The 26,991-nt window shown below is 53.7% G+C and overlaps 1 protein-coding gene across 7 annotated transcripts in view; it reads left to right on the forward strand.

Moving 5' to 3' along the window:
• The window catches only part of TRAPPC9 (trafficking protein particle complex 9), a 549,215-nt gene that overhangs the window by 401,079 nt on the left and 121,145 nt on the right, over nucleotides 1–26,991 (forward strand). For all 7 annotated transcript variants that reach the window (XM_036830233.1, XM_036830236.1, XM_036830234.1 and 4 more), the window contains one exon: nucleotides 26,374–26,527. In XM_036830233.1, coding sequence (XP_036686128.1) covers nucleotides 26,374–26,527 — 154 coding nt within the window. The remainder of the gene's footprint in view (nucleotides 1–26,373; nucleotides 26,528–26,991) is intronic.

Below are 26,991 nucleotides of genomic sequence, written 5' to 3' on the forward strand. Positions count from 1 at the left end.
AGAGCCCTCACATAATCCCAGCTGCTGGACGCCTGTAAAATCTCACCATTTTGGGTCCAGTTTTGTTTATTCTGCTTTAGCCTTCCATGATTACGTCACTTATGTAACTCTTTGGCTTGTCAAGTCACTTAAACCCCCTGAGCTACTGCTGCTGCTTCTGCAGTAAGAAGAAAAGGAATGATTTCATGGGATTTTGGTGAAGGCAAGATGAGTCCAGGCATGGCGCTCCTGGCTCGGGAAGGGGAGGGAGAGGGTCGGTAATAATTATCAGCTGCCTACTATATGCCAGACATTGAGGTAAGCTTTTCACATCCCTGGTCCCGTTTAGACCCCAAATAATCCCTCAAGTAGATGCAATTATTGGCCCCATTTTACAGATGATGAAACTGAGGCTCAGAACGATGAAGTAATTCCACAGTGAGGATTCAATGGAATTGGAATAAAAATCAGGTCTACCTGACACAAATTTTGGTTGGGCCTATTCTGCTATACCAGTAGAATCTTTGGCCTCCTGTTCCCTTGAGATCATCCTTAAAAGGGTATGGGGTGGGGGTGGTTCTTGAGATGGATAAGTTGGGGAAATACTACATAGCCATTTCCCCCTCTTGGAGATTTACAATGTACAGTAGTGTCTTCAGTATTCTGAGGCTTCCATTTAAAAAATAATTGAATTTTTTCAATTTTTATTATGAAAAATTTCAAATATATAGAAAAGTTAAAAGAATTTTACAGTGAGTACTGGTATACCCACCACCTAGATTCTATCATTAATATTTTGCTATACTTTATTGCATATATATTTACATTTTTATCTTTTTACCCGTCTGTTAATTCATATTTTGTTCATGCATTTTAAAGTAAATTGCACACATGAGTACATTTTCCCCTAAAAACCTTGGCACATATATCATTAACTAGGGTTTAGTACATACTCTGTGTGATTTCAGTCATTTAAAATATATTGAGACTTGTTTTATGGCCCAACATACGGTTTATCTTGGTGAATGTAGTTGTGCACTTGGAAGAAATGTATGCGCTGAAGTTGTTTGCTGTAGTGTTCTCTAAATCCAGTTAAGTGGTTGATAGTACTGTTCAACTCACTTATTTCTTCACTGATTTTTTTTTTTTGTCTAATTGTTTGATCAGTTCTGAGAGATCTTGAAATGTCCAGTTATGACCGTGGAATTGTCTGTGACCCCTTTTGATTGTAGACAGTTTTTGTTTTGTGTATTTGGAAGCTCTGTTATTATGCACATTTATGATGATGGTGCACTGCTCGTGGATTCACTTCATACCATTATGGACTTTCCTCTTTATCTCCGGTAATATTCTTTGTCTTGAAGTGTATTTTATGTGATAGTAATATAACCACTCCAGTATGGTAATATACCCACACTGTTTGCATGGGGAGGTTTTTCAGTCCATTTACTTGAACCTACTATGTATTTATATTTAAATTGCATCCCTCCTAGACAATATACAGTTGAATTTTGCATTTTTGTCTCTTATAACAATCTCTGATTTTTATCTGTCTCTCTCTCTCTATATATATATATATGCACACACACATATAAATTAAATTGATCTGTTGACATTTTACCTATATACCTCTTTATATTTTTTAGTGTAATCTAGGGATTAAAATATAGAATCTTAATTTTTCATGATCTACTTAAAGTTAAGATTGTATCATTTCATATAAAGTGAACCCATATGGGTTCATTTGCCCCACCTCTGTCCTTTATGCTATCCTTGTCACTGATATTAAATTTATATGCACTGTAAACCACACGACATTGTTAACATTTTTTTAACTTTAAGAAGTCCTATGTATTTAAAAGAAATAAGAGGAAAAAGTATTTCATAGTTGCCCAAGTATTTAGTATTTCTGATGATGCTCACTTTTCCCTGAATAACCAGTTCCATCTGGTACTGTCTCCCTTTAACCTCAAGAACTTGCTTTAGCGTTTCTTGTAGAAGAGGTGACAGTTTCTTAGTTTTCCTTCATCTGAAATGTTTTTATTTGTCTCATTCCTGAAAGATATTTTCACTGGGTATAGAACTTTGGCCGACAGCTCTTTTCTTTCTGTACTTTAAAAGTATTGTTCAGCACTGTGTTCTGGCTTCCATAATTTATGATGAGAAACCAGTAGTGATTTAAATTGGTGTTTCTCTGTATGTTTTTGTGTTGTTTTTCTCTGGCTGATTCCAAGATTCTCTTTATCCTTGCCCTTTAGCTGTTTGGTTGTTTGGTTATGACATGCTTTTGTCCATGCATTTGTCCTGCTTGGGCTTCACTGAGATTCTTGAATCTGTAGATTTATGTATTTTACCAAATTAGGAAATTTTTTGGTCATTATTTCTCTCTCTCTCTCTCTCCCCCTCTCATACCTTATTCTCTCTTTTTTCTCCCTTTGGGGCTCTAAGGACAAGTATGTTAGAATTTTTGATACCGTTTCAAGGTCCCTGAAGCTCTAGTCTTTTTTTTTTTTTCTCATTATTTTTCTTCTTAAGATTGGATTACTTCTTTTTATTAAAGATACTTTTCAGTTTCAGCTTTTCTACTTGGTTCTTTTTTGAAATTTTTATTTCTTTGCTGAGTTTTCCTATCTATGCATTTATTGCCATGGTATTTTCCTTAATATTCTCAAGTATAATTTTAAAAACTTTTAAAAATCCTTGTCTGTTGATTCCAATATTTGCATCTCAAGATGGATATCAATTTATTGATTGCGTTTTCTCTTGAGAATGTGTCACACTTTTTGGTTCATCAAAAGCCAATTAATTTTATATTGTATTCTGGACATTGTAATGTTACGTTTTGGAGTCTCTGGGTTCTGTTATAGTCCTCTGAAGAGAATCTGTTGTTTTTATTATATAGCAAGTGTTTATCTTTGTTGGCCTCAAATTGAAAACTCCGTCTTCTGGGCACCTCAAATCTTAGCATTTTCTTTTATAGCTGGCTGGACTGCCTTGAGTCTGCTCCATGCACATCTGTTTCAGGCGTTAGCCAAAGATTTGGGCAGAGTCCATGCACAACATTTTGGGCTCCTACTCTTTGGCTTTCTCCTTTCCTGCATCCCCCTGCTTCACTGTCCAGTTGCTGTGGTTTCTCTGTACTCTGTCTTCTGATTCGTTGGCCAAGAAAGATGTAGGTTCTCTACCAGAGTTTTAGCTTCTATGTGGTGCTGACCTGAGCTCATCCTCAGGCCAAAGCCATAAAGAAAGGGTAAAATCCATCTTTTTTCCTTCTTCCAAGTGGCTATTCTTCTCAGTGTTTGCCTGTCTTCCTTCACCTTCCAGTGGTTTCAGATTGTTGTTTTTAAAAATATTTTGTCCGGAATCTGTAGTTGTTATCTATAGGAGCAGTTGGGGCTTACTGAGACATGCTAGAACTTTTCTTTAAAACTTCATGTTTCCCAATGAACAATTAGTTACCCAAATACAGTGATCAAATTCCTGATCCAAATAGGGTCCTTTTGGGTCACTTTCTAAGCAATCAATAAATGGTAACTATTGTTTGTTCATCCCTTAATTGACCCCAGGAAGATAGGATGGCATAATGGCGGAAAGCCCCAGAGTTGGGCAAACAGATAGGACCACCCTCTAAGGACTGGAGAAGGGGTGCCACGTGGCCAGCACTGTTGCCACCATGCAGTGTCCTCAGCCCTCTTTACTGTTTACACATCAGGGAGGCTGGTGTTTAATTAATAACAGACGAGGAACCTGAGGCACAGTGTTTAAGTGACGTGGTGGGGAGTTGGGTTCAAACCCAGGTGCGTCTGCTTCTGAAGCCCCTGCTCTTGGTGCCTCCCACCTGCCCCTGTGCTTCCTGCACGCTGGTCTTCAGATCACTTCCTTGAAGCCAAGGAAATGCACCTTCAGGTCTGCTCTGGCATTTTCTCCACTTTGCTTTGGGAAGAGGTTTGCTAAGCGTCTGGCAAACCCATGCCCTGAGCCCAGGTGGGCCGGAGACGCCCACGCCCTGAGCCCGGGTGGGCCACAGTCCGACCTGGTGCTGCAGAGCCGCGTCCTGCCACCATCTGCCTTCCGCTCGGCCAGTCTGCCCCGTGACCTTCACTGAAGTGGTCACAGTTGGTCACATTAGGGACCACCAGCCTGATGATCTACCCCTGCTCTGATGCCTCCATCTTCACCCTGCCAGGGCCTCTATCCCTGGGACCCCAATGCATGTCCTGTCTCAGCTGGCAGCCCCCTGAGCAGGGCTGAGGGACACGGGGGATGCCCCTTTCCACCCCCCGGGGACAAACTGATAGCACCCCCTGCTGCGGGCACTGTGCTGGCCTCCGCACCCTGTTGCAGTGCCCTCCGGGGCTGAGGCCCAGACAGATGCTCCCATTCGCTGCTCCCCTGCCAAGTAGGCTGGGCCTGCCAGAAAACCAGTGATGTGAGTCCCACCTCTGTCATCTCTTGGTGAGGACAGGGATGAGAAGTGCCACCCCAGGGCCCCTTCACTTGCTGCCGTGCACACCCTGCCTGCACACTCTCCTTCTGTGGGCGCTTGGGGGCAGCCAAAGCCTTGGCCCCTCCGTGGCTCCTTTGGCCTGGCTGCTCAGCTGGGGCGCAGCCTCGTGGACGTGGCACGGAGCAAGTGCCTCTGAGCACCCCGCAGCCTGGAGGCAAGGGGCTCTCTAGAGCTGTGCGGCTGGGGAAGGGAAGGGGGCCTCGTCAAGGCGGTCGCCACCCCCCTGGGCTGGTGTGGTCCTGGCTCCTTGGGTGACAGTGGCGCTGCCTCTCCTGCCCTCGGTGTGGAGGCCTGGATGGAGTGTGGTCCCGCTGCATCCCCGCCAGCCGTGCGCGCTGACGCAGCAGGGCAGACCACGGCCCCCTTAGCTCATCTGAACGCGGGCCCGCAGTTCCTCTGAGTCTGGGCTCTCCTTCTGCATCGTCTGATTCATTCACGTTTTTTGTTTTTATTTTTTTCCCCCATTTCATTACAATGTTTCCTATCCTTCCATCTGGCACTATGAGATTTTCACAGTATGAAATGTAAAATGAAGATGATGAAGATGATAGTATTGGTTGGAGTAGAAAATGGCGAAAGGCTCCCCAATTAAAATAAACTTTAGTTTTGGTTTCTTCCCCATTTCTCTGTCCAGTGATCTGTGTCAACATACAGAGAGGTGGCAGAGGAGACGTATTAAGGAAAACATGACTGACAGAGCTGTTCAGAAATGAGAGACCTCCGGTCAGTAGCCGGACTCCCCGTGCTGGGCTGGAGCCTGCGGTGGATCCTCAGAGGGGGTCACGTGCCCACCAAGCACCCTGTCAGAGAGTCCGTGGTGGGGACCGGCAGGCCCAGTCCAGCTCACGGATCCATTTGGCCTGCCTCGGGTTAAAAACTCTTGAGCCACTGTTTTAAAAATATGGACATTTTAGATTCAGTCTAGTTCCTGATTCTCTTGACAAGTCGGGAGATCAGGCAGCACGGCGGGAGCCACGTCCTGAAGGTCACCTGTCGGCCACTGCCCCGCTCCTGTGACGTGTTTCCTCCCAGCTCCTCGCAGGGGAGGTGGTCACCACCCTCAGTCCGCCCCTTGCTGAGACCCTGCCTCCTGGGCCCATCGTTGTTGCTGCACTGAACTTAGAGGTTTCTTTCCAGTTCCAGGACTTAGGACTTGAAAATCTGCTGGCAATGCCGAATGAACAGTTACTGGATGTGGTCAGACTGATCTGGAATCAGGGTGTGTGAGCACAGGCCCGCTAGGGGTCACGATCTGGAATCAGGGTGTGTGAGCACAGGCCCGCTAGGGGCCACTGCGGGGACGGTGGCCCCGTAAGGTTGGGGTGACGTAGGACAGACGGCTGGGGGCTCCCACACCAGCCCGAGTTAGCGGGCCTCTGCCTCCCTACCCCTGCAGGCCCCGAGCCTGAGGAGAAGCCTCCGGGGGTGGGCAAGGCAGACCCACCCTAGGAAGGGGCCTGGGAAGCTGGGTGAGGGTCTTGGCTGGCACGCACTCTCCTGGCAGCCCCATCTGGCCTCCTGTTTGGCCCCCTGCTCCTGTGGCCGCTCCCGCCTGGCCCCCTGGCCGTCCTAGCACCTCCCTCCCCACTTCCCCCTGGGCTGCACTCGCTCAGCTGTGTGCGCTGTCCATCCATGGTGCCCAGCCCAGGCGTCACCTCTTCCAGGCCTCCATCTGGGCTTTGCTCATTCTCTGGCTCCCAGGACTCGTCCCCTCCACAGTGTGGCCTAGTCAACTGCCCGCCTGTCCCTCCGTCTCTCGCCCCAGTCCTTTGAGCATAGAGACCATGTTTGATGGGCCTCTCTTGTCCCAGGGCCCAGAGGATGGGGGATGCTCCTTACCTGTACCTAGAGGCTGGAGGTTGCCAAGGGGTGGGGAAGGAGGAGTGGGAGTTTGGATAAACAACAAGGTCCTACTGTAGAGCACAGGGAGCTGTAGTCAGTATCGTATGATAAACCATAATGGAAAAGAATATAAAGAAAGAATATATATACGTGTATAACTGAATCACTTTGCTGTACAGCAGACATTAACACAACACTGTAAATCAACTGCACTTCAATAAAATTAAAAAGAAAAAAGAGGCTGTGGGGAGGGATGGAGGGAGGGAGGGAGGGAGGTCTGGGAGGCAGGATACTTCACTCAACTGTAGTATTTCTCCTTTGGCCTCCAAAAAGTAAGGTGGGATAACACTACGTGTCTCAAGGGGTTGCATATTCACGAGCTTTCCCATAAAAATAGACTGTTTCAAATGACCAGCTCATCTTTGGCGTCCTCCTAGGATTTCCGTGGAGGGACCACTGGATGAGGCTTGGAGGGCAGCTTTGCTCCGCTCCCCAGAGAAAGACTTGCAGGCGGCATGAGGTGGGGGAAGGGCTCCTGCTTTATTGTTTTCATTCCGGAATTCCTTTGTTGCCCTAATTGCCAGTTCCACATTGTTGAGGACTTTCTCCTTTTCGTTTTTAAATGGCTGTGGCATTATCAACCTGCAGCCAGACTGCTGAAAGATTTTTCTGGCTGAATCGATCTTCCGCAAGGTTGATTTCTGTTTTCAAATCCCCAAAGATGCACAAAGGCTCAGGAAGCCTACTTTTCTTCATGCATCTTCCGAACGTATCTTCGCCTTGTCTGCTTTCTGATCCGCACGGGCACTGAGTCAGATGCAGGGCCGCAGTGCTGACTGCAGCGCTGGCTCTGTCACCTGTGGTCAGAGGCTCCATCGCCCCACGCCACGGTCACTTAGAAAGTGTAGCGGCGGTGGGAATAATATGTGACGTTTATGTTAACGTTTCCACTTCACACTCTGCCTTCCGAGTGTTTTCGTCCACGGCCCGGAGCTGTTCCAGCATTGCCTCCTTTTTCTCCTCTTCCAACCCGACCGCGTGCAGTTTCCCGCGTGGACGATGCTTGTCCCCGCTCGTTTGCACACAGGGGTCCTGTTTGCTTCGACCGTGGCCCTCATGCCAGCCCCCGGCCTGTACCGTAGCCGTCACCCCGTCACCGTGCTCGGGGGCTCGTCCCCTCTGCTGTCATCCCACCCGCTGCCGCTCGCACCCAGCCGTCCAGCTTCCCGGGAATAGGGTTTTCTTTTGCTCTTAGAGATAGCATCCCTTACCCCCTACAAAACGAACACATGTTCATTTTAGAAAGTCTCAAGAAGGTGATTTTTAAATTGTGCTCCTCCCGCCTCCCAGAGATGACACCCTCGCCACCCGCATCCTCGTCCACAGTGATGGTTGTGTCTAGTTTACTGACACAAAACCAGGACCGCGTTGGGGCCGCTCTTTTGTAGCCTCCCCTTCCGCCACAGCGTCACAGGGGCTTGTTTTGTGACCCTTCAGGAGCACACGTTTTCACGGTCTCACAGTACCCATACACCCGGTGTATTAAAGCAGCTCCCTGCTGGGCACCCAGCATGGTGTCATCTGAGCCTCTCCCACCTTCCCACCCGAGCGAGCCCCTGCCGCTCTGCGCTCACACTGTCACTTGCCGAAGTGCCGTGAGTCCCGTGGGTGCCACGGGCTCGCCTCCCCGAGCTCGTCCTGGGGTGCCCTACTCTTCCTGCCGGCCAGGGGGCTCCCCTCCACCTCTGGGAGGTGGGGTCTGGCGCTCTGCTCCGTTACCGCATCTGTCGCACGTCTGCAAGTACCTGTCTGCCTCCCCACTAACCATTCGCTCCTGCGTGTGGGGCTGCGTTTCATCTGTCTTCGTGTCTCTGCTGTGTGGTCCAGTGCTTTTTACAGGGCTGGACCTTAGGATACATTTTACCAATGAGTAAATATACTGCATCCTCAACAATGACCTAGGAAGCGCTTTGGATTGCACATCTCTGTATCTTCCTTTAGCAGGACTGGCGAGGCCTGGTGCCAGGGGCCAGGTGGTCTGTTAGCCTGTGGCTCTCCTGGCCTCTGCCAGGTCCAGTCTCAGCAGGGCAGCGTCTGGGGATTCCTGAGTCTTCCATGTGAGGGACCTGAGCGTCTTGACAAGCCAGCAGCGTGTGGTGAGTGTCTGCGGTGATGGTTGTGGAGTCCCTGTTTCAGACAGAAGATGTGAGAGTCAGAGCAGTCTTAGCTGGGGCATGTCCTCAGGGAAATTTTCCTACGGCGGGAGAAGGAAACCTGGGTCATGAGAACCGTAATGCAGGGGGAAAAAGTGATAAAGTTCACAGGTGACGGACAAGGGGCTGGCGGTCTTGAGAGGGGAAAGATGGCTCCTGGCTGGGGAATCAGGAAAGGCTTCCGGAAGTGGTGGCCTGTGCACCGCGCCCTGAAGCTCAGCGTTCATCTGCTGTGGCAGAGTGCACAGGCGTTCCAGGGAGAAGAGCTGGTCAGCTTTCACGGGACTGTGCTGTGGTAAGAAACCACCCCGAAGCATCACTGAATCAGAGTCGGGCTTGCCGTCGTGCTCACATCACACGTGGAGGAGAGGTTGGCCGAGGCGTGGGGATGCTGCCTCCCGCGCCTTTCCCACTGCAGGAATCAGAGCGCCCAGCCTCACCCGTGCTCGCGTCTGGGAGAGAGGACGGGCCGGCCACACCGTGGTCCTCGAAGCCCCTGACCCAGCATGGACGTGTCACTGTGCACGGGGCCAGTAGCCAGGCCTGGTGGTGTGCAAGGCCCCCTGCGAAGGCCCGGGGCCGCCGCCCTTGAGCTGCCCGTCTGGCTCCTGTGCCTCTTGCGTGTCCAGGCGGCGCTTCCGAGCTCCAGGCCGCTGACTCCGGGGTTGCCCCAGACTCGAGCTGTGCAGCCAACCTTCTTCAGCCTTTTCTTTCGTTTTGAATCACATCGCTGCTCTTAGGTGCTCCTGTAACGCTTGACAGATTCTCTGTGAATAAAGGAAAAAATTGAAGCATAAATCATCCGGAGAGGAGCATTTTCTAATTTGGAAATGTGGCAAAACAACTCCGGGTGATTTTTTTTCTTTATTTTCAGCAGAGTTTCTCTGACGGGCCATCGTCGTCTGCTGTGCAGCGATAAATTGCAATCATATTTTCCGGGTGAAGCAGGTCTCAGTTCTCATCGTTGTGTTCACGTTTCCCTTTCTCCTCTGCTTCTTGGGACGTGTAATCCTTAGCAACTCTGTGATGAGACATGATGGTCAAGCCTCAGTCTTACACGGTGGGTAGATGAGTGATAGCGATCTGAGCCCCTCACGTTGGCGGCCTGTGCTGAGGCTGGCGGAGGCGGTTTTGGTTTCACCGCCGACGAGACTGTGCTGAGCCCACAGCCCCATCCAGATGAGCAGGCTCGGGGCGAGGGCACCCCCCAGACACCGGGGCCCGGGGCTCAGGCCCGGGGCTCTGTGCAGCCTTGTGGAAGCTGGGCCTCGGGTTCGTTTAATCTGTGCGGAGAGAAGGATGTGCTTGTCCCCTTTCAGCTGTAAAATTCCACACGCTGAAGACTGGGTTGTGGGGGCGGCTGTGTTAGCCACGTGTTCGAGGGGCGAGCCGGACCCGCAGAGGAGCGTCCATCCTTCTTTCTGGGGTTCAAGCCACACGTGGCTCCACTCGTGAAGCCTCGTGTTTGGAAACTGCCGTTGTGTGCATTTGCCCTGCCGGTAACCCCCGAGGTCCTCGACGTCCTCCTCTGTGGAGTGGGGGGCGTGGCTGCCCGGGGCTGTGAGGTTTGGGGGCAAAGCTGACCTGGTGCAGCTGGCGTCTGGTACGTGGCAGTTCACCTACGACCGAAACCCTCACGGTCAGGTCAGAAGGCTGAGCCCGCGAGGTCGAGTTGGCTTCCAGTCATCTCATGCTTGTAATTGTAGACGTGGGGTTGGAATCGCCTCCAAGCTCTCGCCCTCACCCCGCTGGGGCGGCCCGGGAGGTGGGACAGTGAGGGTCGGGGCCTCGGGCTTGCTTCCTGTGCAGGACAGCAGAGCTGTGGAGGGAGCAGGCTCGGCGCCCCAGGGCTGATGCCAGCAGGGGTTTATCCTGCCCGCGCCTCAGTCTCTGCATCTGTGCAAGGGGGGCATGTGCCTGCCGTCCGGTGAGCACTGCTGCTGTCTCCGCAGTGGTTTCATCTCAGCATAACCCTGTGTGGCCTCCTTCGCTCCTGCTTCCTCTCTGAGCCTCTCCCGGGGACGTTGGGGTCTCTCAGGGGCCGCCAGTCACCATGGCTGACTGAAAATGAAATCTAAGTTCCCTCCTCCACGGGGCCAAAGGTGGGAACGCCTCTTACTGGATTTGACGGGTCTAGAAGAGTTGAAATTGTCTTTGAATGTTAATCTTGTCGCTGTTACCTTTTTGTCCTTTTAATGTCTTGGCTGGAAAAAGGAAGGTATAAATAGCTCTAGTCTGTTCCCTTAAAGGCCTGCACTGTGTTTGCTACTTGAATGCAAAGCAGGAGCTGTTTTCAAAGCTTCGATCTAATCGTTAGCTGCCTGTTTTCCAGTCTGATTCCAGCCAGCATCCACCCGACCTACCGTAGCTGCGGTTGCCGGAGAGAGCTTTTGGGGAGCTCCTAGCTGTTCTCGCCACTACTCACCTTAGCTCCGTCCTGCTCCTGGTAATGTCGACTCCAGGTGGGCTGCGGCTCCTGCCCCCACTCCTCATGCCTGGCCCATCCCAGGAGTCGGAGCGGAGGGCGAACCCGTGTTAGGGCAGCAGGCTCTGTGGGGCCCGCCCTCCGCGAGTACTGTCCCTTCCCCGACCACGTCTGCGACGTCCAGGTGATCCCAGAATATAAGGGAAGTGAAGTTGTGCTTGTCCAGCACCTGTTACATGCCGCCCACCATGCTAAGTGTTTGTTCATGTCACCTGTGCGTACTGGAGAGGTGTAGAGACACAGGGGACCGCTCGTGGCATCGTTCACTTCCACGGCCGTCGGAGTCGAGTACTGCTCCCAGGGCTGGGGAAACCCTCCCCTTGAGGAGGCGGTTATTCCCCCATTTTACAGGTGAGCATGCCGTGGTTTGGACCCTCAGGGAGGTTGGAGTGGGTGAAGCAGAGAGCGCTAGGCTGGAAACGAGGCCGGAAAGGCAGCAAGAGGGTCCCAGAGCCCCCTCCTTGGCTCAGCCCGCTCTTAAACACCCTCTGCTGACCCGCGCAGCCTTGCTGGGGCCACGGTTACAGGGAGGGGCACCTCCGACCCCCGTCTCCTACTCCCCGCGTGTCAGGCGATGGCTTTGTGTTCCCGAAGCTGCAGGCCACGTGCAGAAGCACAGTTTGAGAAGATCAGCAGAATGATGCAGGGCCGCGGAAACCTGCAAATCTGGAAAGAGAAGCAGGCAGCCTGAGGCTTTAGAAGGAGGAAAACAGAGCAAGATCCAGTGGCTGCCCGAGGTGTGGAGGGGCTGAGCAGGTTTTGTCTGTTTGTTTTTTCCCTCGAATGTGAGACCAGCACCGTGTTTGAGACTGGCCGTGCCGTCGAGTTATCTAAGGGCCCCTTAGCTCAGTTCGTGTCTCTCAGGCGTCATGCTGTGTTCCGGTGACTCTAGGTTCCCAGCTTGTCCGCTTACTGGCAGGTGGCTCTGGCGTGTGGTCGTCTTGGGCTTGGCATCACTGGGTTTTGAGGATTGGTCACATTTTCCTGTTTTCTTGCATGGCAGGTATTTTACATTGTTCTTGGACACTGTGAACATTATTTCTTGTAGACTCTGACTCTGAGGGTTATTTTTTATGAGCCTCTGGAGAGCACTGATGGTTTGTTTTGGCAGGCAGCCTGTCCAGTGAGGTTCCAGTCATAAATCCTGCCTCGCCTTCCTGGGCTGGAAGTCGAGATCTCTCTTCCTTCAGCTCAGTTCCCCAAGCCTCTGCTTCGCTGGTTTGGGTCTGTCCAGCGTGACCTGCTAGGTTGTTAACAACTCACCCTGGATTGTAGCGTTTGCCAGATTCTGTGGTGCAAATACTTCCCCTGCGGCCAGATTCCAGCTCCCGACGTGACCTCACTGGATGTGGGGTTGAGAAGAGAGGCCAGCAGTGGTGCCCTGGGCCGCTCGGGGTCAGGCTGGGGTGCCTGTGTCCACTCGGAATCCCAGCCAGGCCGCCCTGCCTCTGCCCTGCCAGCTGGCGCCTGTCCTGTGCACCCACAGCTCAGGGGCGAACGGAATCTGAGGCTGGTGCACGGGTGCGGGGGGTCAAATCCCAGGGCTGTTCTCGAGGCCTTTGCTGTGTTGGGTTAGGGGGTCCCGTGCCCTGAGATTCCCCCCCCCCCACACACACACGCTCTGCCACCTCCAGGGACCCCCTTTCCTGGTTTTCCTGGCCAGAAAGATGGCGTTTCTATCCGAGTTGCATCCACTGGGATTGCTGCCTGCTGCTGTCTACTGGGGGCGCCGCAGGCCACTCCGTGGAGAAGAGAGAGGGGGACGTGGAGGCCCAGCCCGCGGGGGTGGCTAGTCCGTGTTTCTCCCCGTCACACCTCCCGCTGTGTTCTCCTCCCAGAGGGCTCAGGGGGCTGCCTCTGTGCCGGTGCAGACTTTGCCTCGTGGTCAGTGGGAGGGGTGGGCTGTCCCACAAGGGTGCAGACGGCTCCGCGTGCCTTCAGTCCCTCCGCCCTACCCCCTGGGCCACACAGAACAAAGCAGGCTGCTCGTTCTCCTCGCATCGTTCAGCTCATCAAAGGCAGTTTTCAGTAATTCATTCAGCAGAGTCTTGTTGAACACCTAAGTTCTAGGTCTATGAAAGATGGGTAAGAATCCATAGTGAATCCACTCTGTGAATTCATAGCCGTGTGTGTGTGTGTGTGTGAAACAGGCGCGTGAAGCCACCAGGGTCACGAGTGTGGTTAACCACCTATTAAACAGTGGGCACAGCGTTCAGGGTAGGGAGCGTGCGCTTCTCGTGGGCCGGAGGGGCGACAGGTCGGAGTAGCCTTCACAGGGCTGATCCCCGAGCGGGAGCCAAGGCCCAGCAGCCTGACCGCACTGCAGGCCCCGGGGCAGGAGGCACGTGGGTGAGTCAGGACAGCCGAGGCCCGGAGGTGCGTGGGCCCAGGCCTTGGGGGCTTTGCGTGCCTTCCTAAGGAGTTTGCATGCTCCGTGCCCTCCTGGTTCCCTTCTGCTCCCTGTGGCCGGATCAGTGCCGGGGTGGGTGATGTCGATGGTGGGATATGATTCCAGGTAGCCCCGCCCTTGGAGTGCACCCTCAGTGCTCGGCACGTGGCGCGAGGCCTTTTAAACCTCACGACTGTACTCTGAGGTTAGCCTCCTTATCCTTATTTTTACAGCCAGAAAATGCTTCAGAAAGCCAAACGACTTCCCGCCCGAGATGGCCCAGCCATGGGGCAGAGCAAGGATGCGAGCCCAGCATTGCATCTCCGCAGCCCTGGGCCCCCTCCGTCCCCTGCACTGACTCCGGGGGGTGAGAGGCCGGGCCACACCCCTGGGCCCCCTCTCCCAAGCCGGGCACACTCGGGAGATCTGACTCCTTCCCGTCCCTGTTTGCTTTCCTCATTCACGTTAGGAAGTTGGACATTTAACTTAGAGTTGATGAAATGTGCAATTAGATGTAAAAGCACCTTTTTACTAATGGCAGCTGACTTAGTATGATTGAGGCATTTTGTTAATAAAATGGAGGCATTTAGCTGCCTTAAAGTCCGTCAGCTCATGGTTCCTTCCGGGCGGGTAACGCTTCAGTCACACGAAAGGCCTGTGGGGTGACTCTTAGTTCGGCGTACATTTTCTTCAGCCCCGACTGCGTGCCAGGCCTTGTGCCAGGCGCCAGGAAGGCGAGGACAGGCAGGCTTTGTCTCTGCCCTCCGAGCACTCTGTCAGGTGGGGCGGGAGGCCTTCCGTGTGCACTTTACCAGGGCGGCTGCTGGAAGCACGGGGGGCTGAGGGGAGGTGGGTCCAGGGTGAGCCGAGCCGGGTGAAGGGCCGGAGGTGCAGAGTGCTGAGTGCAGCGTGGACGCGGCGTGGGGACAGTAAGGGCTTCGTGGTGCCGGCGGCAGGAGGGGGCTGGAGACTGGCGGCGCAGGTCACGGAGGCTGGTGCGGCCCCGTCCACGCGGACTCCCTTCGCTGGTGTCGGGTGGCACGTGGAGGCTGCCGTCTTGGTGGACGGCTCCGGGGCGGTCACGTGAAGAGGTTTATCAGAAGAGCCGGTTGTTGACATGAGGACCCACGTAGGTACCTCTGGAACGAAGGCCAAGGCCCCCACTTCCTCCTGCCCCCAGCATCCCGCCGACTTCCTTCCACTCGGGGACCGTGGCTCACGGGCCTCCACCCTTGCTCCCTGACTGTGTCCCTCTGGAGCCCGGGGGTGGCTTAGGAGCCTCAGCTTCCCCATCAGTACAGACGGGAATGACCGTGCTCCACTCAGGGGTTTCACGGGGGTGAGATGAGAGCCGGGTCTCAGGGTGCTCAGCACAGCAGGCGGCCGCGTCTGCCGTGAGCCCCGAGCGCTGATGGGACAGAAAGGCCCAAGCACAGCACCTGGTGCAGGGAAAGGCCTCGTACGTGGTAGGGATTCTCACTGTAAAAACTGAATTCCTCCGTGGCACTTAGGCCTCTTGGAAAGAATATTGACCTTCTGGAAATGTATTCTAATTTTTATTTTCCAAAGGAATCTCCCTTAATTCTATTTCTGTGTTTATAAGTATATTCTGTAGGTACACTATTTGTTGATGGTTACAAAAATGTTATTTGCACACAGATGATAATTGGGCAATTTCCAATTTGTAAATCCCTTTGAGAATTCCATACCTTAGAAATTTTGTTCTCCTGATGGCGGTTTTGGTTTGGATTTGGGCCACTGCACTAGCCTCCACACGGGCTCGTCACCGGTCTCTTCCCCCTCCAGCCTTCCCCCCCGGCTGCTGCCTTCCTTCTGCTAAAGCTCCTTGGCCCCTTTGTCTAAAGAAAGCTCTAGAAGCTCTAGGAAACCACTTAGCAGGACACTGAGGTCCCTTGGATTTTGCATCCACTTTTCTTAGGCATCATCACCCTCATCCCCAGTTCTGTTCTCCGGGTGGCAGGAGCCCTTTAGAACCAGGGCAGTTTATATACACTGTGATCGAGTTCTGCACACAGGGTGCAGAGGGCAGAGAGGGGAGAGGCTGGGAGTTAGAATGACATGGCCGTCAGGTGGCCCGCGCAGAAGGGGGCAGGAGGCCTGAACTAGGGCGTGGGGAGGGGGCGGGGTCAGTCCACACAGCCTGCTGCCCAGGCCTGGAGGGCAAAGGGAAGGGGGATCGCAGGCCCAGTGTGTGGGGTGATGCGGGAGTGAGGCGGGCCTGGAGGGGAGCAGCTGGGAGGTGGCATGCTTCTGGTTTTGGATGTATGGAGCGCTAGGTGCTGGTGGGAAGGTATCGTGTAATAACCATGGCAATGAAAGAACTAGGATTTCTAAAAGGCTTTCTTATTAAGAATACACTGTCCAAATTAATCCACAGATCACCTCTTTTTAGCTAGATCACGTGCTCATTTTACAGATGACACACTGAGGTCACAGTGTTCAGGACGCCCTCCGGGGGTTACCCTGTCTGCTGGTGAGAGAGGAGAGTCCAGCAGAGGCGACTCACCTGCCTTTGGACTCCACCCTGGAGACTGGTTGGCATCTGCAGGGCGCCTCTGACCCTTTCTGGACACACTGTGATGGGAGGAGGCTTTGCTCCAAGGACACAGGGCCACGTCTGCCTTCCAGGGCGCCCCACTCCTCTGCCCCCCAGGGCCACACACGGCTCTGAGGTTTCCTCTTCTGGAGGATTCGGACACTGATCGTAATAACATTTATCGCCGGGGTGGTTGTGAGAATTAAGAGACGTGATTGTAGAGAACCCAGCAAGGAACCTGGCTGTGAGCAAGGTCTCGGCAAGGGGACGCCCCCTGCCCCCAGATGCAGATTCAGTGCCAGATGCCCCGTCCCCTACCTGAGACCCTCCCTTCCTTGATCTAGTTAGGTAGAAGCAGGCACGCGTCCTGTGGAAGGTGGGAAATCCGCATCTCAACGTAGAAAGATTTCTGTCCAGAGACTGATACAACACGGTAATGTTTTGTAGGTTCAGCTCCACTCAAAAGGGGCATTTTTATACAAGGGAACTTTAATTTCTGTGGAGGATAATTGAAGTGTTACTGTCCTTCAGCAAATGCAGTGTATTTTCACTTACCTTTGACGCTGGCAATGTACCAGGATCCTTGCACTCCATTCTGATCGTTTTAACTGTCTGATCCATCTGTAACTGTTCTACAAAAGCTATTTTAGGGTTATTTAACTCTGTTGGTTCTTTTGCTTCTGATTAGCTTGATGAGGGAAACTGCCATGGTCTGTCTTAAACCCAGATGTCAAAAATACTTCCACGTATTTCTCTCACGTCCTTTCTTTAGCAGCATCTGCCAGGAAAAAATCTGCCAGTGATGTTCCAATTTGTTTCCCTCTTTCTCTTCATCTCCCTGGGCCTGGGGTTGAACCTGTGAGCATCCTGGCTCCGCCCCGTGTTTGCCGAGTGGAGTGGGTTTGAACCCCACCCCCCAAACAGCAGCAGCCCCCCCGCCCCCACGCCTTGTGCGACCCCAGGGGATGCGACGAGGAAGGTTGCCTTCTCAGTTTGGAACCCTGGACCCAGGCCCTGGGCTCTGGCTTCCCGGCAGCCTCCCTCCTGGGTGTCCCCTGGACAGGAGCGGGGAGCCGGAGCCTCAGCTGTGGATGCCCCTGTGTGCACAGGAGGCCTCTGGCTGCCAGGGGCCAGTGCGGCACAGGGAGGAAGCTGCTCCGGGCTGCCATCCCCACCTGGGCTCTGTGGAAGGACGTCTGTGTCCAGGAAGGCCTGACCCTTGGCAACCACACCATCACCTGTGCCTCGGTTTCCTCATCTACTTTGTGAAGACAGTAAGACCATTTGAAGGAGGGCGTGTGTGCTGACTGCAAATACTGAGTAATCGTTCTCTCCCTCTGTAGTTTCCTCTTCCTCTGCCTCCTTCAGTTTCTCCTTTTTGTACTATTTTTAAAAAAATTTTTCCTTTGTTCTTAAAACTAGCCTTTGACATTCCTTGCAGCGTGGGCCCACCTGCCTGGCGGGGTGGCCATCCACTCGGCCATAGCGAGCAGGGGATGTGCACGCCCCCTGAGGAGGCCATGGGAGCCTCCGTGGTCTGGTCTGCCCCTGCTCACCCCTCTGGCCTCGTCCCTCCCAGGCCCCTCTGAGCAGCCGGACGGGCGCCCAGGGAGCCGAGCTAGCGTTCACGCGCCATCGCACCGTGCTCTGCCACTTGTGATGTTCCCCGCGCCTGGGCTGTTCCCTCCTCACCTCACCCCGACGCCCAGCCCGAGCAGCTTCAGGGCAGTGGACAGGCCTGGTCGTCCCCTTTCCATGCTGAGCAGCACCGAGCATCCCTGTGGCATAGCACTTGCCACAGCTCGTCACAGACCTCACAGCCCGTCTGCCCGAGGTCCCTCTCCCACGGGGAGACGGGGGCTGCTTCGGATTCGCCCATGTCCCTGAATGCCAAGCGCAGGGCCTGCGTCCTGCTGACCGCTCTCTGAGTACCATCGCGCCGGTCCCAGGTGGCTGGTCCCAGGTTCCCTCCTCAGTCTGGCCCGGCCAGCACCCCGCTTGAACCCTAATGCGGCTCACAGCACATCCCACCCTGGCACGTTGGCTGGCGGAGCTGTGGAGTAAGGTGACTAGGGGACGACCGTGAAGTGTCCCATCAGCTCGTGTCCCTCGGGCGCAGTCACTGACCTGCAGCTGCCCTGCAAGATCCCGACCTCGTCGGGGTGATGGGGTTGCCGGCCGGGACCCGGGCTGGTGCCCACGCCCTTAGGAAGAGGCCGCCCCACGATGCAGCCACGTCTTCTGCAGGGTGATGGGGGTGAAGCAGGCTCCGCAACGGGGACGCTGCTGCCCTAGATCTCCCTCCCTGGCCAGCACGTTACTCTGGGAGAACTCACAGGAGCCGGAGGAGCCCGGGCGTGTGTTACCGCACCCGCTTTTCACTGAAGGTTGCACGGCGGCCGCGGCCCACCTGCCCCGGCGGAGGCTGCCGCTCTGATCTGAGCTCCTCGGTGGTTTTCCCAGCCCGCCCGAGCGGAGCACGGCCCTCGGGGAGAAGCAAGGGCTCACTCACTCGTACAAGGCGGAGTGGGTCCACCTGCCACCTGAAAGCAGCTCGTTTCCTACTACGGTTGGAAGCAGGCGGGAATTAACCCTGATGACGCGCCAGCTGCGCCGTGGCCGGACCCTTACTTGGGTTAACTTGCGTGTCCCCCCCCTCCCCCCGCCCCAAGAAGGCCCCCGCGCCGGCCCAGGACGGGGGCTCCCAGTGGGTAACTCTCCAAAGACACAGCTGATTAGAGGCAGGCCTAGGCAGAAGCCAGGTCTTTCAGACTCTAAAAGAATAGCAGAAAACCGGGAGAGCATCTGATAGTCGTACAGACTTCCCCAAAGTAGTCAGTGAGGAGCATTGGAGAAAACCCCAAGCTCCCCCTTAGAGACCCAGCAAATCCAGGGAACTGTTGGCATGATTTCTGGTGCTCACCGGGGAGGGAAGCCCCTGCTTCAGCCAAGCTCGTGCTGTGCTGGGGGACCTGTGAGTCCGGCTGTGGAAAGAGAGGGAGAAAGGAGATGAGGGTAGATGGGCAGGAGCTGGTGGGATCTCCCCACCAGCCTGTCCTGTGCGGGGCCTCTGGGAGCGGGGGGGGGGGTGGAGCTGTGGAGGATGCAGGGCTGAGGACACAGCGAGAGGCTCAGGTGCTTTCGTGTTAGCCTTGGTGGAATATTCTTTGTGATTACAGGATAGTGAAAAGAATAAATAAAGTACCTAGCATTTACCTGGCAGTTTTTACTTCATAAACGCCATTGTAAATGCTTTCCTGTTTTGATCTCAATCCATTCTAGAACTCTTTTTTACCTCCCCCCAAAAGTAATAGCTGTAATTTTGATCACCAATTATATGCCAGGTGGTCCACATTCTCCACAGTCCTGACTAACCCCCAGGTCAGATACCCATTTCCCATGTGAGTTCTTAATCATCACAGGTAACCGGGCTGCCAGAGGGACCTTACAGCCCACCTTCCTGGTCACAGCACACACCCCAGAGGACAAGAAACTGTACTGTGCTCCCTGTTCATATGGCCTAACTGCTTTGTACAGCCTCTGGCCACCAGGCTCCTAGGTGACCAAGCGTGGATTTAGAATCCAGGTCTGTGTGGCTGCAAAAAGCCCACGCTCGTTCCTCCACACAGTTCTCCGTCCCAGAGGGTACTCTGAAGTCAGGTGACCCGCCCTGGATCCCACGTCCCGTCAGGAGCAGAGTCGGGCTTGAACCCCTGCCCGCTGGCCTGCCATCCCGCCCCTTCCCACCGCACCGCAGAGGCCCCGGCTGTCCCCGCCTCTGCCGAACCCTGTGGCAGGGATCCAGCAGGCCGGCCAGCCCTGTTTAGACGGCAAGGCCCCCCCCTGCAGGAGGCCTAGCGGAGAGAAATCAATGAAAAGTGACCCCGGAAAGCAGGGATCCAGCCCTCACTCTGCTTCCCGCAGTTTCAGGGGGATCAGCCGGCAGCTCAATGACGTTAGGAGCAAATCTCATTTTATTAATTAAGCGCTATTTTCTGCGCCGAGGAAGGTACTTAACGGGTCCCAAAACAATTGTTCATGTACAGAAACGCAAGGTACGGGGTTGTGCTTCCGCAGAAACGTTGGCTGAGATGGAAGGGGACACTCCCGATGCTTCAGAGCCAGCGCCTCTGGACATTAGAAGCATTGCTTTGTTTCTTTTTCTCTAATACAGAATAAACTCATCTCAGTTTTATACAGGAGGTGTCGGCGTTTCGGGGGTGATTCGGAGGCTGCACATATGCCTGTGGCGGAAGCAGCCCTGGGCTGGAGATGGGTCGGCAGAGCCCTGGCCGCCCTCGGGGAGGAGGAGGGCAGGACGCTGGGGACCACGGGGGCACGGTGACAGGGGGGTGCCCCAGCCGGCCTGAAAGGCAGCACGGGAGGCAGGGAGGCTTCTCAGGGAGGCTGGATCTTGGAGCAGGGTGGGGGTGGAGTTAGCTGCTTGGAGGAAGCGGTGAGGACAGGCGAGGGGCCTCAGGAGGGCAGGTCCTTGGCGGGGGAGGACTGTTTGCCCTCAGCTCGCCCGTCTGTAAGATGGGGCAGTGCCCTGGGGTCCCCGCGTGTGGAAGACAGGGGAGCATGTGTATGGGGTAGTGTGACGGGGGATGCCACGTGGGGTGACGGGGGATGCCACATGGGGTGACGGGGGATGCCACGTGGGGTCCCTGGTCCTCTTCTCCTGCGGAACCAGCTGGTCCCTCGCCCATGATCACGCCATGCGGTCATTCTTCCGAGAAGCTGTCTCGGCAGCAAGAGGCCCTGGTCCCCACTCCAGTCCCCACCCTTGGCCTTCGCTGAACTCACAGAAACCCAGGCAGGAGGTTGGTGGGCCCTGGACAGCCTCCAACCCACAGATGAGGAACTGGAGATTCAGACAGACTGGAACCTCGGAGGCAGACTCGGCGATCAAGAGAGGCCGGGGTCTGTCTGACGCGGGCATCTGCTCAGCTTTCTCCCCTCCAGGTGAATCCCAGCCTCTTCGTGGTGCCAGCTAGAGGGTGGAGCCCTGGCCCCCAGGCCTGTGCTCGTGCCTGAGCTGCACTGACCCTGCCGAACGCTCCGTCCGTTAGCTGCGTCAGCCCGGCGTGTGCCCGGAGCGCGGGGAGCAGGGACACCTCTTGGGACCCCCGTCTTCGCCTGCCGCGGGCTTTGGGCCGTCCAGGCCGGGTTAAGAGTCCTCTGCCCCGTTTGCCTTCCCGGTGGCCTTGGGCAGCACGTGGGTGTGATCCCGCCAGGGCTGCCGTGAGGACGGACGTAGGTGGTGGTGGTGAGGCACAGGCTGGGCCCCCCGTGGCCATGGGTGCTGCCACTCTCGTGTTTGGTGCCATCCCTGATGGTGCTTTGATTTTTAGAATACAGTTCTCTTCAATTAAAAATAATAATAAGGAAGGTTTGTTTGTTTTTTTAAAACCATAACTGATCTGTGAGGCTTAAGGTGCAAATGATCTTCTTGGGCGTGATCCAGGTTGTCAGTGTTGATGCCATTTTCTTGTCTGCCAAAAGCTCCTCTCATTCAGGATGGATGACTCTGGAAGGTTGGCCGCTTCCCTTTCACTTGGATTGTACTTCATTATAAAACAGAGAAGTAGGCTGGCGTTCTGCATAGTCAAATAGACTCCCGAAGGATGCGCCACATAAATTTAGAATACCATCTTATAACTATCAATTATCTCCCAATGAAAGTTCAATTTAATTATATGTGGATAGTCCTTCTAAATCCGACTCCTTGATTTGTATTTAAATGTCATCATTACGACTTCCCTGGCGAGGTTATCAGCTGTTCAAAGGCTGAATCATATGATACGGTATTTTAAAAAGCATCGCTTTTTTATAGACTCTTCAAAAATCACAGCACCTTTTTTTAGTGCCAACTCTTGACTATTATTGTCACATTTGGCCATAAAATTAAACGTGAAAATTGGCATTCAATGGCAGTATTAATTCTCTTTCACTCCGACGCGGCAAAGATGAAGAGGACTGAATAGCGGTGGGGGCTGCACGGTTAGGAGGCTGGGGGAATCCGCTAGGGCGCTGGGTCGGCACCAGAACTGCATTCGGGTCCGAATCTCAGCTCTTCCACGAGCAGCTCAGGTTATTTCCTTAACTTGCCAGCCCCTTAGTCTCCCCATATGTAAGGTGGGATTGATCATCGTGACAGTGGCCACTGTTTGTAGGATGCTGTGTGTGTGCTGGGCACTTGCGGACCGTCTTACTTAATCTGCCCAAAATCTTACAAGACGGGGCTTATTAGCCCCAGTTCGGGTGCAGGGTTTTGCACTGTGAGGCAGTGCCGCCCTTCCGGGAGGGTTTGTGCTGTGGACGAGCCTTGTGGCGGAGCTGACCTCTGATGGCGTGACCACTGGCACTGAGTGAGAGCGCTGACCTCTCGCCCGCCCTCTAGGTCACTACTGCCGACTGCATTCCGCAGAGGTGCTCAGGGAAGTGGAGGGCCACGGCCAAGGTCGTGTTCACGTCGGGGCAGAGCTGGGGGTCCAGCCCAGGTGGTCTGCTCCCAAGCCGGGGCTCCCTGCTCTGTGCCCTCCGCTGCCTCGGTGCCCATGGGGTGGACGTGGGCTGCCGTCCGGGGCCTCAGCTCCCTCCCCTCCGGGGGCCGCTGCAGTAGATGGTCTCCCTCCCTCCCCTAGGCGGCTCTGGACTTCCCATCCTCCTCTCCACAGGGAGTCCCAGCAGCTCCGCTTCAGTTCCTCCATAAGCGGCCTTGAGGGCCGTGGGGCCGCCTCCTCTCTGAGCAGCTGGTTTGGACCTGCTGCATCACCAGGGACCTGGAGCAAGGGTGCCTCCCAGGGCACCAGGCTGTGGCTCCCCCTGTGACAGTGCTGGCCCTCGGGACCGGTGTGAGTGTCACGCGGGCAGAGAGCTCACGTGTGGGGACTCGGCTCTGGGAGAAGTTTCCCGGCCTCGCTGCCGGCCCCTTCCTGGAGGGGAGGAAGGAGGGGGCGGCGGGGCTCGGAACCGTGCCCCAGGCCCACGGAGAGAGAGACGTAGAGGTGGACAGCGCCCCTCTGCGGTTTGGGGAGTAATCCTCGGGTCCTGGGGTTGCCACCCTGGCTGCAGGATTTTAAGCAGGGTGCCCCTGGGTGAGTCACTCAACTTCTGGTACCTCGATTTCATCATCTGTGGGAGAGGAGGGACACTGCCTTTGGGACACCTGCTGGCAGCACACGTCCTGGGGCCGTTGGGGCAGGAGGGCTGTTGTAAGTTTGGGGGTGTGCTGGTTCTTGTGGATGGCAGGCCCACGGTCACCGGGTCTGTGTCCCACACCGGCTCTGAAAACAGCACGAGCAAAAACCATTGCCTTTTAGGTACTCTGCCTAAGCAAGGGAGAGCCAGATACGGCAAAAAACAGAGCAGCGCTGAGTCTGGGCGGCAGGCTCTTGATGGGACTGCCAGCTCTGTGACATTGGCAGGTGGCTTATGCCCAGAGAGCGTCATTGCATCTGTAAAAGGAAGCAAATCACACTCATCCTTAGGCCACAGTAATAAAAAAGATGAATGTATATTTAAAACACCTGGCCCAGGGCTGGGTATGCGATGAGCGTTTGTTGCATTTCATTTTTTTTTCCTCTCCTGTTCTGTGGGCACACCTGGCTACACTTTCCTGAAGGGTGGAGATGGGTCATATAGTATGACGCTTACACAGTCAGAAATTGTTTGAAAGAGCCCCCTCACAGACGGTCACACAAATATAATCCTGGTGGCCAGTGTCCAGTGTGCGTTCTGACCCTAAGGCTGCTGAGAGCCGGGCCTCTCTCCCTTCTTGCATTCGACCAGAAGAGAGCTGGGCATTGGGATGTGTCCACACCCATCTGACAGGTGACAGTTATTAGTTCTTTTTGAGTTATCAGACGATGAGCTGAATTTGGCCTTTTTAGTGAACCTTAGGAAATATTCTGACCTCTTGTTTGAAGAGAGCACTCGTTTGCTCCGGGCTAGCTTGGAAGTAGGAAGTGCTTCTGCCGGGTGGGAAATTAGAAGCACTCCGGCTGCACTCACAGGGGAAGAAAGATAAATGGCTAATAAGCTCCTGAAAAAATGTGCAACCTCAGGAGTAATTCAGACAGACCTGCAAATTAAAGCATCAGCGAGGCAGCATTTCGCCTCTTACTAGCACAGATTAAAAATTGATCATCGTCAGTATTGGCAAGGGTGCAGAGAGCGGCGTGCCCGCCCGCACTGCTTGGGGCATGTACCTCGGGAAGAAGCTCTCTGAGAAGGAACTTGGTCCTCTGCCTCCAAACCTCAAAGGTTTTCACATCCTCAAATCAGTAATTCCGCCTCTAGAATGGAGTCTAACAGTCATAAATGCGGAGAACAAATTTAAGCACAAAGATGGTTGTTAAGATTTTTTTCACCAGTAATTTTTTAAAGAATGGAAAATACCTGAAAGTATGAAAAATAGGGGAATTGTTAAGTAAATTATGATACAGCCATATGGTAGAATATTCTGCAGACTAATTTTTAATGATGCGAAATTGCTCATCCTATATTAAGAGAAGAAAGCATGTCTTAAAATTATGTGTATATGTATGTGTGGTCACACATATTTAATACTTATATAATGACTTATAGGTATGCTTATATAATGATGTAAACTGCATTAAAATACAAGTGCTTAGAAAAAAGACTATAGAATTAATATATCAACCTTAGAGTATAAGATTGAGTGCTTTTTCTTTTGTATGCTTTTCTCTATTTTCCAGCTTCTTACAGTAAGCCTATCTACTTGTATAATCTGAAAAGAACAGTAAATGCAATTTTTTGAAAGTGGTCCTTGCTATGAAACGCACTGTTTCTGCACTTACACAGAAGTGCCTCTAACTCTTGAGTAGCTGACCCTTAAACGTCACGCTCCCGGCCAAATGCTGTGGATTTACCAATGTTCCAGTAGTCCTTTCCAAGCTCTCAAGACCTCTTCCTTGGGTTTAATCTTATGTTTATACACCCTGAATACCAGTTCCTGGTTGTTAAAGGAAGAAGCTCCAAAGGCCAATTAGAGCATGCTGGGGCTCAGCAGGATATTTTGGCCACAGCACAGGCTGTGAAATAAAAGAAAATGCCTACTTTTATCCGTTGAGTGACAGTCATCTTCAGGGCCTGACACGAAGGAGCCCCCCTTTCTCCCCCTCTTTCTTTATCCATCCATGTAACACATTTCTGTTGAGTACCTGCTGTATGCCTGATTTCGTGCCAAGAGGTGGGATTTCACACGTCAGTAAGACATAGCCCCTGGCTATGTGACCGTCAGGGGCGTGGGAGTGGGAGTGGAGGCAGGCTGCCTTCTAGAGACCCGGGGCTGTAGCACCTGGGGACGCAGCTGAACGTGGATACAGGTGTGCGGGCTGGGCAACAGTGGCGGTGGGCGGGAGGTAAACATTGGCCTGGGGTGTTAGGGAAGGATCTTAATTCACTCATTCATTTCTTCTCTGAACCGGTTACTACAGTGTGCCAGGCAGGCATTATTCCAGGCCTGGGAAACACTGGTAAACAAGACAAGAGGATCTCTGCCCTCAAGGAGCTGAATTTTGGTAGGATTGATAGACAGTTAACAAATCCAGAAGTAAATATTTACAGCTCATGGTAAACGCTATTGCAGAAATAGGTGGAATGCCGCAATGGAGAATGGGGCGGGGGGAGGGATGAGATGGAAAGCTGCTGTGGAGAGGTGGGCTGGGAAGGCCTTTCTTAAGCTCAAATCTAAAGGATGAAAGGCTCCAGCTGTGCCAAGGGTCAGAAGAAGAACATTCCCACGTGGGGAGCTGTGGGCACAAAGACTAAGGGAGGAAGAGCCTGGTGTGTTCTGGAAACTGCCAGAAGGTTGCGAGTGCGGGACACAGCAGCAGTGTGGGAGACTCTGTAGAGGATGTTGTACTTGGGCCGAAACCTGAAGGGAGGGTGGGGTCCTGGGCTCAGGGGCTGGAAGTGGGCGGGTGGGGAGCTGTGCGACTGGCGGGGCACGCGGCGTGTGTGAGCAAGTCCATCTGGCCAAGGGTGAAGTGCAGCACGGCAGGCAGGGCTCTGATGACGAGGCTGCAGTTCCCTCTGGGCTTTTGGGGCCCCAGGGGTAAGTGATTGCCAGGCCACCTCGCTGCGATTTTTCCCCTGCTTCCTCTCTGCCTTACCCTATTCCAGAATTCAGATTTCCTTCTGGGGTTGGACACTCTGACTGTGTCTTCCGTGCTAAACGGTGTTGAGCCAGCTCTGAAGCTGATACTACCCTGGGAGTCAATTATTTCATTTTCTTGGAATGAATCGGTTATGAATTACTAACGATAATGATTCATTATCCTGTCTCATGCTGGCATGGGCTGCTTCTCCAGCAGCCCACAGAAGAAATTGCCCTCCTGATTAATTCTCTGCTCTGTTTCCCCGTTCTCTTAGAATGGCTATTCAAGTGGACAAGTTCAACTTTGAGAGTTTCCCAGAATCCCCTGGGGAGAAGGGGCAGTTTGCAAATTCCAAGGAGCTGGAGGAGGAGAGGCAGGAAGCCCGAGGCCTGGAGATCAACAGCAAGCTGGACATCCACTGGACCATCATATCCTTTTCCCGGTGCCCACCCCGACCTGCGGACCCCTGAGGAGGACCCCAGAGGGGTCAGCTATTGAACGCTGGCCATAGATAACTCAGAAATGGCATGGCAGGGAGATACGGACCAAAGAGTGGGCATTTTCTTACCCTTCCACCACGTCCAGGGCCCTACGAGTGAAGTACGGGTTCAGGATGAGGAAAGGCCTCCTTGGGGCCGGTGCTGCTCTCACTTGGATCACGTGTTTCCTGTCAGCGTTGAGATCTGTGTGAGTGACCGGTTCTAACGGCCACCTATCAGTGCTGGGCTTGGGGTCGGGGGGTTCCACATACTGACAGCTGAACACAGGATATGATTGTTGGGGAAACTGAAATCGGGCTGTACAGCTCAGCAAGGCACACGGATGCCATTTTGAAAAGACTGGGGTGGGGGCATTAGGAGGACTGCACTAAAAAGGACGGTTTCATAAAATA

This window comes from Balaenoptera musculus, chromosome 17, assembly GCF_009873245.2.
Source record: "Balaenoptera musculus isolate JJ_BM4_2016_0621 chromosome 17, mBalMus1.pri.v3, whole genome shotgun sequence".
Taxonomy (NCBI): Eukaryota; Metazoa; Chordata; class Mammalia; order Artiodactyla; family Balaenopteridae; genus Balaenoptera; species Balaenoptera musculus.